A 9,945-nucleotide genomic window follows, 5' to 3' on the forward strand; every position below is an offset into this window, starting at 1 on the left:
TGACGGCGGCCAGGACCACCCAGTGTCCTCTAAGTAAAGGAAATGAGTCTTGTAGTTGCAGCCCAGCCTGCTAGCTAACGCTATCTACTACAAGTGAGCCAACTCTCAATCGAAAATGGCGACGACAAAAAGACGGAAGTCGTAGCAGAGAGCTGGGCAGGGGCTGGATGTCCAAAAGTTAGTATTTATTGTGATCGTATTAATACAATGTTTTATTTTCAGTTACGCTCGGAAAATGGGTTCATGAGAACACTACAGCCACAACCCTTTAGTTTACTTACTCTTCCTGCAACTAAGATAACCATGTTATTTTTTCTACTCTAGAAATGAACATTTCACAAATGGTATTTTTCAGTTCTAGCAAATGTAGTTGTTTCCGAAAAAGGGCGAGACAGTTGTTGTTGTTATCATTCCAGTGGTTCCATAACTTCCAGTACCACAGTGAGAGGCCCAGTCATTACCAGCCTGGTGACTGTCCTGTAGTCCAGGTTGAGAACACACTGTCCATTCACCTGGCACACAAACTGCCGCACCTAAAGAAGATGAGGAGAGGTACATATGTCTTATTTTTTCTGAGTCAAATATAAGCTGCTTTTAAACTGTTTTGAGGTTACACTTCCATTTTCAGTGCCATGTGGGTAACAGATCTCTAACCTTAACTCCAGCAGCTGCTGCAGGGCTTCCAGGGTCAACCGCCTGCACATAACAGGGAGCCATGCCTCTGACAACAAAGCCCCAGGCCAGGGCATCTCCTATCACCTGTGATGGCAGGAGGGTGAGTTACATTACACTGTGTAGAAATTAAATGAAATGTATATACAACTTCATAAATCCACTTGGAAAAATAATCGCTCAAAGAATGTGTTGTGTCTTGTTTCTAAAAGCAAACTATAAAGGGGCCTACGTATGTTAATGATTTGTTTTAAGTAGATAAGGGTGGTTTTGTATTAACATCACAGAACTTGTAGGTAAAACCTCACCCCAGGTAAGTTTACATTTGAAAGGAGTATTCTAGTTTTGTTACCGGAATGTTGTTCAGGTTACACATAAGTAATGCTGTTGAAATCCGAGAGATGCCTCAAATATAAGCTCTTAGATATTCCTGATTAAGTCATAACAGTAACTCACCGTCAACACTTTCTTCATGAAAGGAGCACCAGGGGCCAATAACTCGTCACATGTAAAATGTCTTCTTAGTACTGAAAAAGTATTAAAACATTTCAAACACATTCACCATTTTCCATTTTCATTGGACCTCATTATAACATATTTTGAAACATCAGTCACATAAATATTAATTACACACTTGCCTGATTTAGGATTACATCTAACCGAAGTTGAAGATAGCTGGACAAAAGGTGGAAATCCCGCAGAGTGAGGCTGAAGGGAATTTAAGCTGCCTCGACGCCCACTGGCAACTTGTTTCAGATCTTTACTTGACCCCACTGTAATTAAATTAGTAGTAACATCATTATGCGATAATTAGCATTCACAAGTGTGTAACAGTAAGAGCATTTCTTTTTACCAGACTGGAAAGCACTGCTGCCCTCCTGAGGTAAGCTTTTGTGCAGAACAAATGGACTGTCAGGATGGTTGTCCTGTTGAGTCGACACCGCCACAGCTTCGTTGTCTTGTTCACTTTCATCTAACAGTTCAGATAGACGGCGTCTGCGGCGAAAATTGATGCAGAACTGATACAGCAGTCCACTGTCAAAGAAGTCATGCTTCTTTGCCACTAGTGGTAGGAGCGGGAAAGAGAAAGAGAGCGATCACAAAACAACACATTTTAGATGTAATGGACTTTTTCAGACGTAGTCGATGAGTGTTTGTGTTTTAGATTGAAATGCTGGCCACCCACTGCCAGCAGCCCCTGATAGTCCTGGTTCTATACATCAAAGGGCAAGTGAAGACTCCCCTCACCGTGCTGAATGATGCCATGCTCCTGCAATGTGCGGCACAGCTCCAGTCCCCGACGCCGGCTCTCTGCCTCTCCGTTCTGAAGGAGCCAGTCGATCAACTGGCAGCCAGGAAAAGTGCGCTGATATACAACACCATGCTCCTCTCTTAACTGCAGAATGGAGTTCTTGTCCCCTATTAGACTGAAGAAACGGATACGAAAACACTGATCACATGCGTCATAACATGCTAATTACTTTAGAAAAGGACTGGAAGGAGCATATAATGCAAAATTACCAATATGTGTGTGTGTGTATGTGCTCACAGCTTTGGTTGACAGGACACTTAATGTCATGAGAAAAGCCCAGCACAAAACAAACAGCAGCTCTTACTGTTCAAAGAGACGTTGTCCTCTCATGAAGATTTTCACCTCTGTATTGAAGGGAAATGTGCCGTCATCCTTGCGGAACCGGTACAGCAGTTTGGCATCCTTTAATACTGACCTCTTGTCACAGACTAAGAAAAGGTAACGCACTGTTTTTAATGAGTGGGTCTCTTAATAAAGCTTCAATAGAAAACACAAGGTCTTCCAATATCCCCTTTCTGAAACTTGTGCTGTTGCTTGCTTCTTACCGTGGTGAAGGATGTCATGATCCATGAGGTGCTGCATGAGGCAGACAGCTGTAGCTCGATCTGGAGCTTCCTTATGGCTCACGAGCCAGTCTATAAGTTCCTGTGCCACAAAGCAGTTCGGATAGGTGCGCAGGTGGTAGCGTCGGTCCTTGATCAGTTTTCCATCATGTAGTCTCAACCTTGAAATTAAGTTCAAATCAGACATATGTTTAACCTTAAACCTTGAATCTCCCATAAGCCTGTCCATAGACATGTCATACCCCCACCCTTATCTCTCTTTGTACCTGAGTTGTTCTCCAGCAATCATGACTTCTCCTTTATGTTGCCTGGCCATGGCCCTTCTAACGCTGCTTGTCCTCTCCATGTTTGTTATATGTGGACTGGAAGGTAAGTGAAGCTAACTCTCAGTTATGGCTCTTTGTGTTTACAAAATAGCCGTTGAAGCACACAGAACCCCAATTGCCATGTGGGAAAGATGTTGTGTATACAGAAGGAAAGGCAGACCAAGACATGGTGCATTTCTGTCAGGGATGCCACAGGCAGAATGCATCCACCGAAAGAAAACTGTCCATTTATGTTTTCTCTTATTCGAAAGGCCGAAGCAATCACTGGTTTTCTTGTTGGCTGTTTTCGACAGTACATAGGACATCTTTGACTTGTCCAGTAGTCACATTAGAAACAAGTGGAATACTGTTGATATCCACATGATAACCCTTTGCTAATTCCCTTCATGGTGCTAATCGGCCAGCTTCAGCCAGTTGATAGATGATGTGATGCCGGCTGTGTTTTGCAACACAAAATGGAACGAAACTCTGGATTATCTGGGATGTCTATGGATGTTACAGCTTCCTAGAAAACCCTCTGTTATGTGTCCGCCTTCTAGCATTGGATGAACTTGAAGGAGGTCACATTTTAAATAGGGATGAACCGATCTGATTTTTTTTGTCCCGATATTAATACCTGCCTTTGGGTACGGATCCGATACCAGTGTTAAATTAATAAACTGTATTCCTCGCTGTGTGAAAGTGACTAGAATCATTCCTTTATGTGTTAGGCAACAAATACTGATATTGCTTTTCTAACTTTGGAAAACAAAATGTAATGTAAAAATACATAGTATAAAGTTACTGAATTGTTATTTACTAATAAAATAATAAACAGTTCACCATCAACTTGGTAAAAAATCTTCAAAATGAACAGGAATTACAATTCAAGTGTAACCCTTTCATTGCAGCAAGAAAATTGTAAAAACTTAAACAAGAATTGAAATTCCAGTATGTAATATACATAGTATATAAACATACTGTATGTTTGAATAGAACGGTCCCATTATCGACGATATCCGTATCGGTGCATCCATAATTTAAAAGATCGTCATTTGACAGCAGAAAAATGCCAGTGGTTGTCTTCTATTAAATGTGGTTTCTACATCAGCTTCTTAATCGATGGTAACGCAGGTTATGTAAAGTGGGATGTGAAAGCAGCATCCGTGCTTCCAGCCTCTCAGGCAGCATATAAATCCTGCTTACTGTAATAGAATTGGCCGATCTAAAGCCCAACTACATTTAGCCCCAATTCTAACCACCTATAAAGTAGCTACATGATTGGTGGAGTTTGTATGTGGGTTGGCACACAGAATTAATATCAAATTAATATACATGTCCACTTAATGGTCTCAGTTCTGGGTTGCAAATAAAGTGAAGCCTTGTTTCCAAGAGCTGTCGATGCTATATGGCTATTATTGATTATATTAGAGTGTAGAAATAAAAACAAATTGGAGGTGTGACTGTTTTACTGCATATGTTTTTGTGGCGAAATATGATCTGAGTGTCTGCTGGTGCACTTAGGCTGTTAGCATCTTATCATTAGCATAAGTTATACCACATACACTCCCCCCAAGCCATGCTGACATAAATCCTAATACGTGTCCCAGAGCCATCCTTGCTCAGTCAAACTGTCTCCTCTTTTCCTTTATTCCCAGCGACGAAAACTGACTGGAACAATGCCTGTGCATCCTCCGACAGCACTTTCTATTGGTTTTGGCTCGTGTCCTCTATCTTGTCAGTGAACCTTTCGCTATCTTTGGAGTAAGCACTGCCTGAGAGGGTCACCTCAGGGCAGGAACGTCGATTAACCCTTTGATATCCTGTGCAGCTGTGTCACTTCTGGACACCGCTAGGGGTGACATCCCTGAATCAGACAGCACATCCTGGAACAGGCCAGGTTTTTTTATTGTGTCAGAGATGGTCATGACCTGGGACTGGCGATTAAAAAACAAAAACAAAAAAAAAACTAGCCTTTCAGCTAACTCCGTCACAAAAAAGAAATGGAATTAGAGCTGTTTTCAGGGAGCTCATGATTCCTGGTGGGATGCTTTGCCCTTCTCAGTTTACTGGCCACATATATACAATTGCTCCCTCTTATGTAAATCTGTGAGGGTTTAGATTTAAGGGCTATGAGTGGATATTGAGATTGGGACTTCCGCAGTGTAAGGTAGTGGCCACAAGGTGTCAGTGTTCTCCTGTGAGCTAAAGAGCACAGCGACCACAATAGTGTCAAATGAACAGCCTTCCAGCCTCCTTTTTGTTGTTGTTTAAGTGAAATATCCATGTATAAATTACCACAGATTCAGATATAAATAGAAACCAAATTAAGGCTAAAAGAAAATGATATTAAATGAGTTTAATATATATTTAAAGTAGGCTTTGAAGTGGATTTGCTTGATAAACAATAAAAGTACTGCCTAGACAATTCTGGATGCGTAGGTATTTGACCGGGCGTTATAACGGTTCTGAACAAATAATACATCCAAACAAAGGCCTTTGTGATAATCAAGCTTGAATATAAAATGGAGGACAAGTCAAACAGGAAAAAAACATATTGTAGAAGAAAATGTGCAGGCATTTATAGGTTTTGGTCAAATGATCGTCACGAAAAGCTCGTGGGGACAGACTCGTAGCAGCTTTAATGCAAATTGCCCTCCTCAGCGTGTTTTCATTGGAGAGGAGCGTGGAGGTGTAGCCTGGAAGGCGTGACATCATGCCAATGCAGCTTTATGAAGAAAGTGCGCTTCTCCTGAGCAGGCAGAGGTGCGTCCAGTCCGCTGGCATCCGTGTGGACTTGTAGTGTGTGGTGAGTGAAGCCGAACAGCGAGGCTGCGCGGTGCAGAATCACCAGTTCGCACAGAGTTTGGGAGGCTTTTTACGCACGCATGTGTTTTTTCCTTGTGAGCTGAAATCAAAGTTTGGAATTACTGCCATTTTTCGAAAGTCAGCGCGCTTTCGCTGACTGTATGAAATAGCGTTGGACATTAGTAGCTCTTTGAAGAAACCTGCTTTGTCAGTTAATATGTCCGCTGAGGCAAATTCACATTTGGGACTGCAGAAAAACAACATGGATTTCGTCAGCGACTTCGACTTGATGAAGTTCGGCGTAAAGAAGGAGGCGATGCAGGGGATGGACCGCTCCTTCGTCGGGCCATGCAGCCAGCTCCAGAGACCTGACTCTGTTTCCTCCACCCCTGGCAGCACACCTTGTAACTCGGTACCCTCGTCACCAAACCTCAATCCAAGCGAGCAGAGAAATAACCCCGGGGGTGACCAGTTCTGGATACCCAACAACGGGGGTTACCCTCAGCAAATGTACCCTCAGGCTTTCGGTCTGACACCCGAGGACGCAATGGAGGCCCTGATCGGCGCCACGGCGCAGCAGGGACACCCATCTGTGCCCCACGGCCACCATCAGCCCCCTTTCCAAGCCGAATACGAAGGGTACGGCCACCTCAACGAGCCTGTCCAGCACTACCCGGGACTCCCGGGTCACCCCGACATGCAAGGTATTCCCGGCAGTCACTGCCAAGACCCCTATCTCAAAGATGACATGGGGTGCGATTCCTCTGAGTCGCAGGATGACGAGCAGGTCCTCGGTGCGCACCACCAGCACAGCCGCCACGACCGGCGATCCAACGCCGACAGCCACTTCTCAGACGACCAGCTGGTGTCCATGTCCGTCAGGGAGCTCAATCGGCTCCTCAGAGGCCTCGGCAAGGACGAGGTGATGCGTCTGAAGCAGAAGCGCCGGACCCTGAAAAACAGAGGTTACGCACAGTCCTGCCGTTACAAGCGCGTGCAGCAGAAACACGTTTTGGAGCACGAAAAGACCAGCCTGGTTGGTCAGGTCGAGCAGCTGAAACATGAACTAAACAGACTGATGCGGGAGAGGGATGCATACAAACTTAAATGTGAGAAACTGTCCGGTGCAAACTGTTACCACGAAACTGGGTCTACCAGTGACAACCCTTCCTCACCCGAGTATTTAATGTGAGTTTGTTAATCCCGCAGAACTGATTCTTCTCCATGGCGGAGGCATTATGTTGACAGAACGCCTTGCTCTTTAACACACAGGCCCATGGACTCTTCAAATTGTAATTAATGTTGGACATAAGGATATCACTCAAATAATTGTAATAGATACAACTAGGCAACAAGTTATGAATGGAAAATTACAATGAAGCATGCATGCAGGACATGTATGAGATGTTTTTATTTTATACAGGCATATCTGTATTTTGTCTGAAAGGAGATACTTGAAATCAGAGAATATTCCCTTTTTATTCATATGCAACTTTAATCCTTCTGCTTCAGTTACTCCTCAATATTCATTTTTGGTGATTTTCTTTGCTTTACTTAGTTTGTGTAGCTTCAATTATATTTTGTGTTCATGCTTCCTTAAAATAGAAAAACCTAGGCTACTGAAAAGAATTACGCTAGAAAAATGACATTTTTATTATTTTTTATGAAGCTGATTCTGCTGGACAGACGTGTTCCTTATTTGCTTTTCTTTTTAAGATAATATATGATTATGCAAATTGTTGTTTTTCATCCACTGTTTTTAATTTGCTATGGATCAATAAACCTATTGTGACTTTTTAAAAAATTGTGTCTCATCTGCTGATAGAATTACTATCTTACGTCCACACAGTGAAATATTTACCTCACATGCACAATTTCCTTTCAAGTTTGTAATCCAACATAAGTACAAGAATTGTAGTTTGTTATACGTATGAAAGCTATTCCGACGTTTTCAAAACTCAATACAAAAGACAAACAATACATCAAGAAGAAATGCTTTTAAATTCCTAAATCCATCAAATAAAATACACAATTGCATATTATATATAATGATTACATTGAAGTCCTTCAGACAGTAAATCATTTATTTATATATATATATATATATATATATATATATATATATATATATATATATATATATATATATATATATATATATATATATAAATGTAAAGTAAATTGACTAATTTAAGTGCCGTGTCAATGCTAAGACTACAAGCACAAAAACATCCCCTCAACTTTCTACTCTAAAATTAAACTTTAACCCTATACAGTTTTTAAATACATATACATTTACAGTGTGAGTTTCAAGAAGTCATGTTACTTCATTATCATGTCATGAGTATTATTATTATAAGACGGCCAAAGGACGGAGTCACAGTGTTGTGTAGTTGTTGGTTTGGTGGTGAATGAAAGGCCGAGTGGCTTTCTCTCCTTCCCTGACCTTTGCCCTTCATGGAGTGCTGCTTCCTGTGGGACCCCGGCATGTGAGAGCACAGGGGCCTGACTGGCAGGGGCTGTGGGGCACAGATAAAATGGAGTGGAAATCAGGCTTCCCCTCTGCTCTCTTCCTCAGACAAACACCTCTGCATTCATTAACAGAGGAAGAGAGAAACAACAACCACGTCGGCACACACTGCTGCTCCGCGCTCCTCTGGCCCGGCTCCGGAGGATTTTTTTTTTACTTGATATGTTTTGTTTTCTCTCCTGCTACATTTTGAAATCCTCTAGCAAATTTCCTCACAACAGATTATTCTCAGTTCAGGACTACAATAATATTTGGATGACCGTAATAGCTCCAAGGCCATTGTGATAATAATGTGTGATAAGTGGTCACATTGTAAATGGAGTTTATAGCCTCTGTGCTGAAAATCTCTGTTTTCACTGTCAGAGGAGACTTTCTCACTTTTCCCCCCCTTAGTGAGAGTTGGGCAGGTGGCTCTGTTAACGGCACCACCCTTTAGCCTGGAAACCAGGTTCTCTTTTCATGTGTGACCCCATGACAGTTCTGACCTCAAAGCAGCTCTAAAATCACACCACAGGTGCAAAAACACTCTCCTTTCTGAAAACAGGCCGAATCCCTGAAGGTCGGCTCGCTGCACCGGGAGTACATGACGTAAATGAGTGCGTTTGTGAACATCAAGGATGTAGCAGAAAATAAACCAGATGGTTATGGCAATGAATAATACTCCTCTATATTTTAATGTTATTGGGACGGGCTCATTAATCAGTAGCTCTTATTATATGGCACAAGACTTTGTTTACAGGCACAGTTCAATTTTCTTCTAGTTTAAAAGTGTACTCATAAAATATAGTCATTAACAGTAAACCCACTCAGATGACTGCTGTGCACAAAGTACAACTCACCATCGGGTATTATTAAAGAATCTTGTGATTAAATTAGTTTACTTTTTTTTTTTTATTCTTTTTTTTGTCTCCCAACAAATACAATTTTACATGTCTTGATGTAATTTGTAAATGACACAATTAGGTGAAATATTAAACCACTGAGTGCTCAACAAAAACTAAACCCTTCCAAAATACTACAGCAATTTAGGTTGAACTAGGCTACATTAAGTAGAGCTCGACGTGTGTGTGTGTGTATATATATATATATATATATGTGTATATATGTGTGTATATATATATATATATATATATGTGTGTATATATGTGTGTATATATATATATATATATATATATATATATATATATATATATATATATATATATATATATATGTGTATATATGTGTGTATATATATATATATATATATATATATATATATATATATATATATATATATATATATATATATATATATATATATATGTGTATATATGTGTGTATATATACTAGAAATAGTCTTAGATTTTGAATATAGTAATGTGGTGATTTGTGCCTTTACCCACTTAGTCTTTATAGCCACATAACTGGTGGTTATTTATCAAGAATCTCATTGTGTAAATATTTTGTGGAAGCACCAATAGTCAACCCTACAATATCAAAGTATTTGATGAAAAATATCCTGATATTTGATTTTCTCCGTATCACACAGCCCTAACCGTAAGTGTAAGTGTATATTTGCAAATGCAATGTTGGTGAAAACTGGGTGCACGGTTTGCATGTATGTGTATACTTGCATATATTTTACATGCATGCACTGATGTATTTTAGTAGGTGTGGTTTTCAAACAGTGCATTTCTTTGTTCGGCGCGATACGTTTGCGCACTTACATGCATCACATGAGGATTTCTAAGCAACGGCAGAATAATACAGTAG

The 9,945-nt window shown here is 40.8% G+C and overlaps 2 protein-coding genes across 3 annotated transcripts; one reads left to right on the plus strand and one right to left on the minus strand.

The window, feature by feature from the left end:
* The first annotated feature begins 39 nt into the window (after positions 1-39).
* Positions 40-7,464, plus strand: mafbb (v-maf avian musculoaponeurotic fibrosarcoma oncogene homolog Bb). Of its 2 annotated transcripts, none has more exons than XM_029431192.1 (4): positions 40-177; positions 417-552; positions 666-775; positions 5,914-7,464. In XM_029431192.1, the coding sequence occupies exons 3-4, from the start codon at positions 716-718 to the stop codon at positions 6,850-6,852; spliced, it is 999 nt and encodes a 332-aa protein (XP_029287052.1). In that variant the 5' UTR covers positions 40-177; positions 417-552; positions 666-715; the 3' UTR covers positions 6,853-7,464. The 2 variants fall into 2 exon arrangements, with proteins under 2 accessions (XP_029287052.1, XP_029287051.1); XM_029431191.1 differs by having other exon boundaries at positions 669-775.
* On the minus strand, positions 408-2,893 carry LOC115007990 (DEP domain-containing mTOR-interacting protein). The gene is made up of 9 exons (XM_029431189.1): positions 2,814-2,893; positions 2,530-2,708; positions 2,289-2,412; positions 1,921-2,099; positions 1,526-1,735; positions 1,311-1,445; positions 1,129-1,199; positions 655-759; positions 408-533 (listed from the first exon to the last, which is right to left on the minus strand). The coding sequence occupies exons 1-9, from the start codon at positions 2,891-2,893 to the stop codon at positions 408-410; spliced, it is 1,209 nt and encodes a 402-aa protein (XP_029287049.1).
* Positions 7,465-9,945: the final 2,481 nt, after the last annotated feature.

This window comes from Cottoperca gobio, chromosome 5, assembly GCF_900634415.1.
Source record: "Cottoperca gobio chromosome 5, fCotGob3.1, whole genome shotgun sequence".
Classification (NCBI taxonomy): Eukaryota; Metazoa; Chordata; class Actinopteri; order Perciformes; family Bovichtidae; genus Cottoperca; species Cottoperca gobio.

What these genes read in the sequence shown, in the direction of transcription:
- mafbb (XM_029431192.1), top strand. Translation starts at nt 716, where the DNA reads ATGCCTCTGACAACAAAGCCCCAGGCCAGGGCATCTCCTATCACCTGT. An exon ending in TCACCTGTGATGGCAGGAGG is followed by an intron (nt 776 to 5,913) that starts GTGAGTTACATT and finishes TTGGGACTGCAG; the next exon opens with AAAAACAACATGGATTTCGT.
- LOC115007990 (XM_029431189.1), bottom strand. Translation starts at nt 2,893, where the DNA reads ATGGAGAGGACAAGCAGCGTTAGAAGGGCCATGGCCAGGCAACATAAA. An exon ending in ATTGCTGGAGAACAACTCAG is followed by an intron (nt 2,709 to 2,813) that starts GTACAAAGAGAG and finishes CTTAATTTCAAG; the next exon opens with GTTGAGACTACATGATGGAA. An exon ending in TCATGACATCCTTCACCACG is followed by an intron (nt 2,413 to 2,529) that starts GTAAGAAGCAAG and finishes ACCTTTTCTTAG; the next exon opens with TCTGTGACAAGAGGTCAGTA.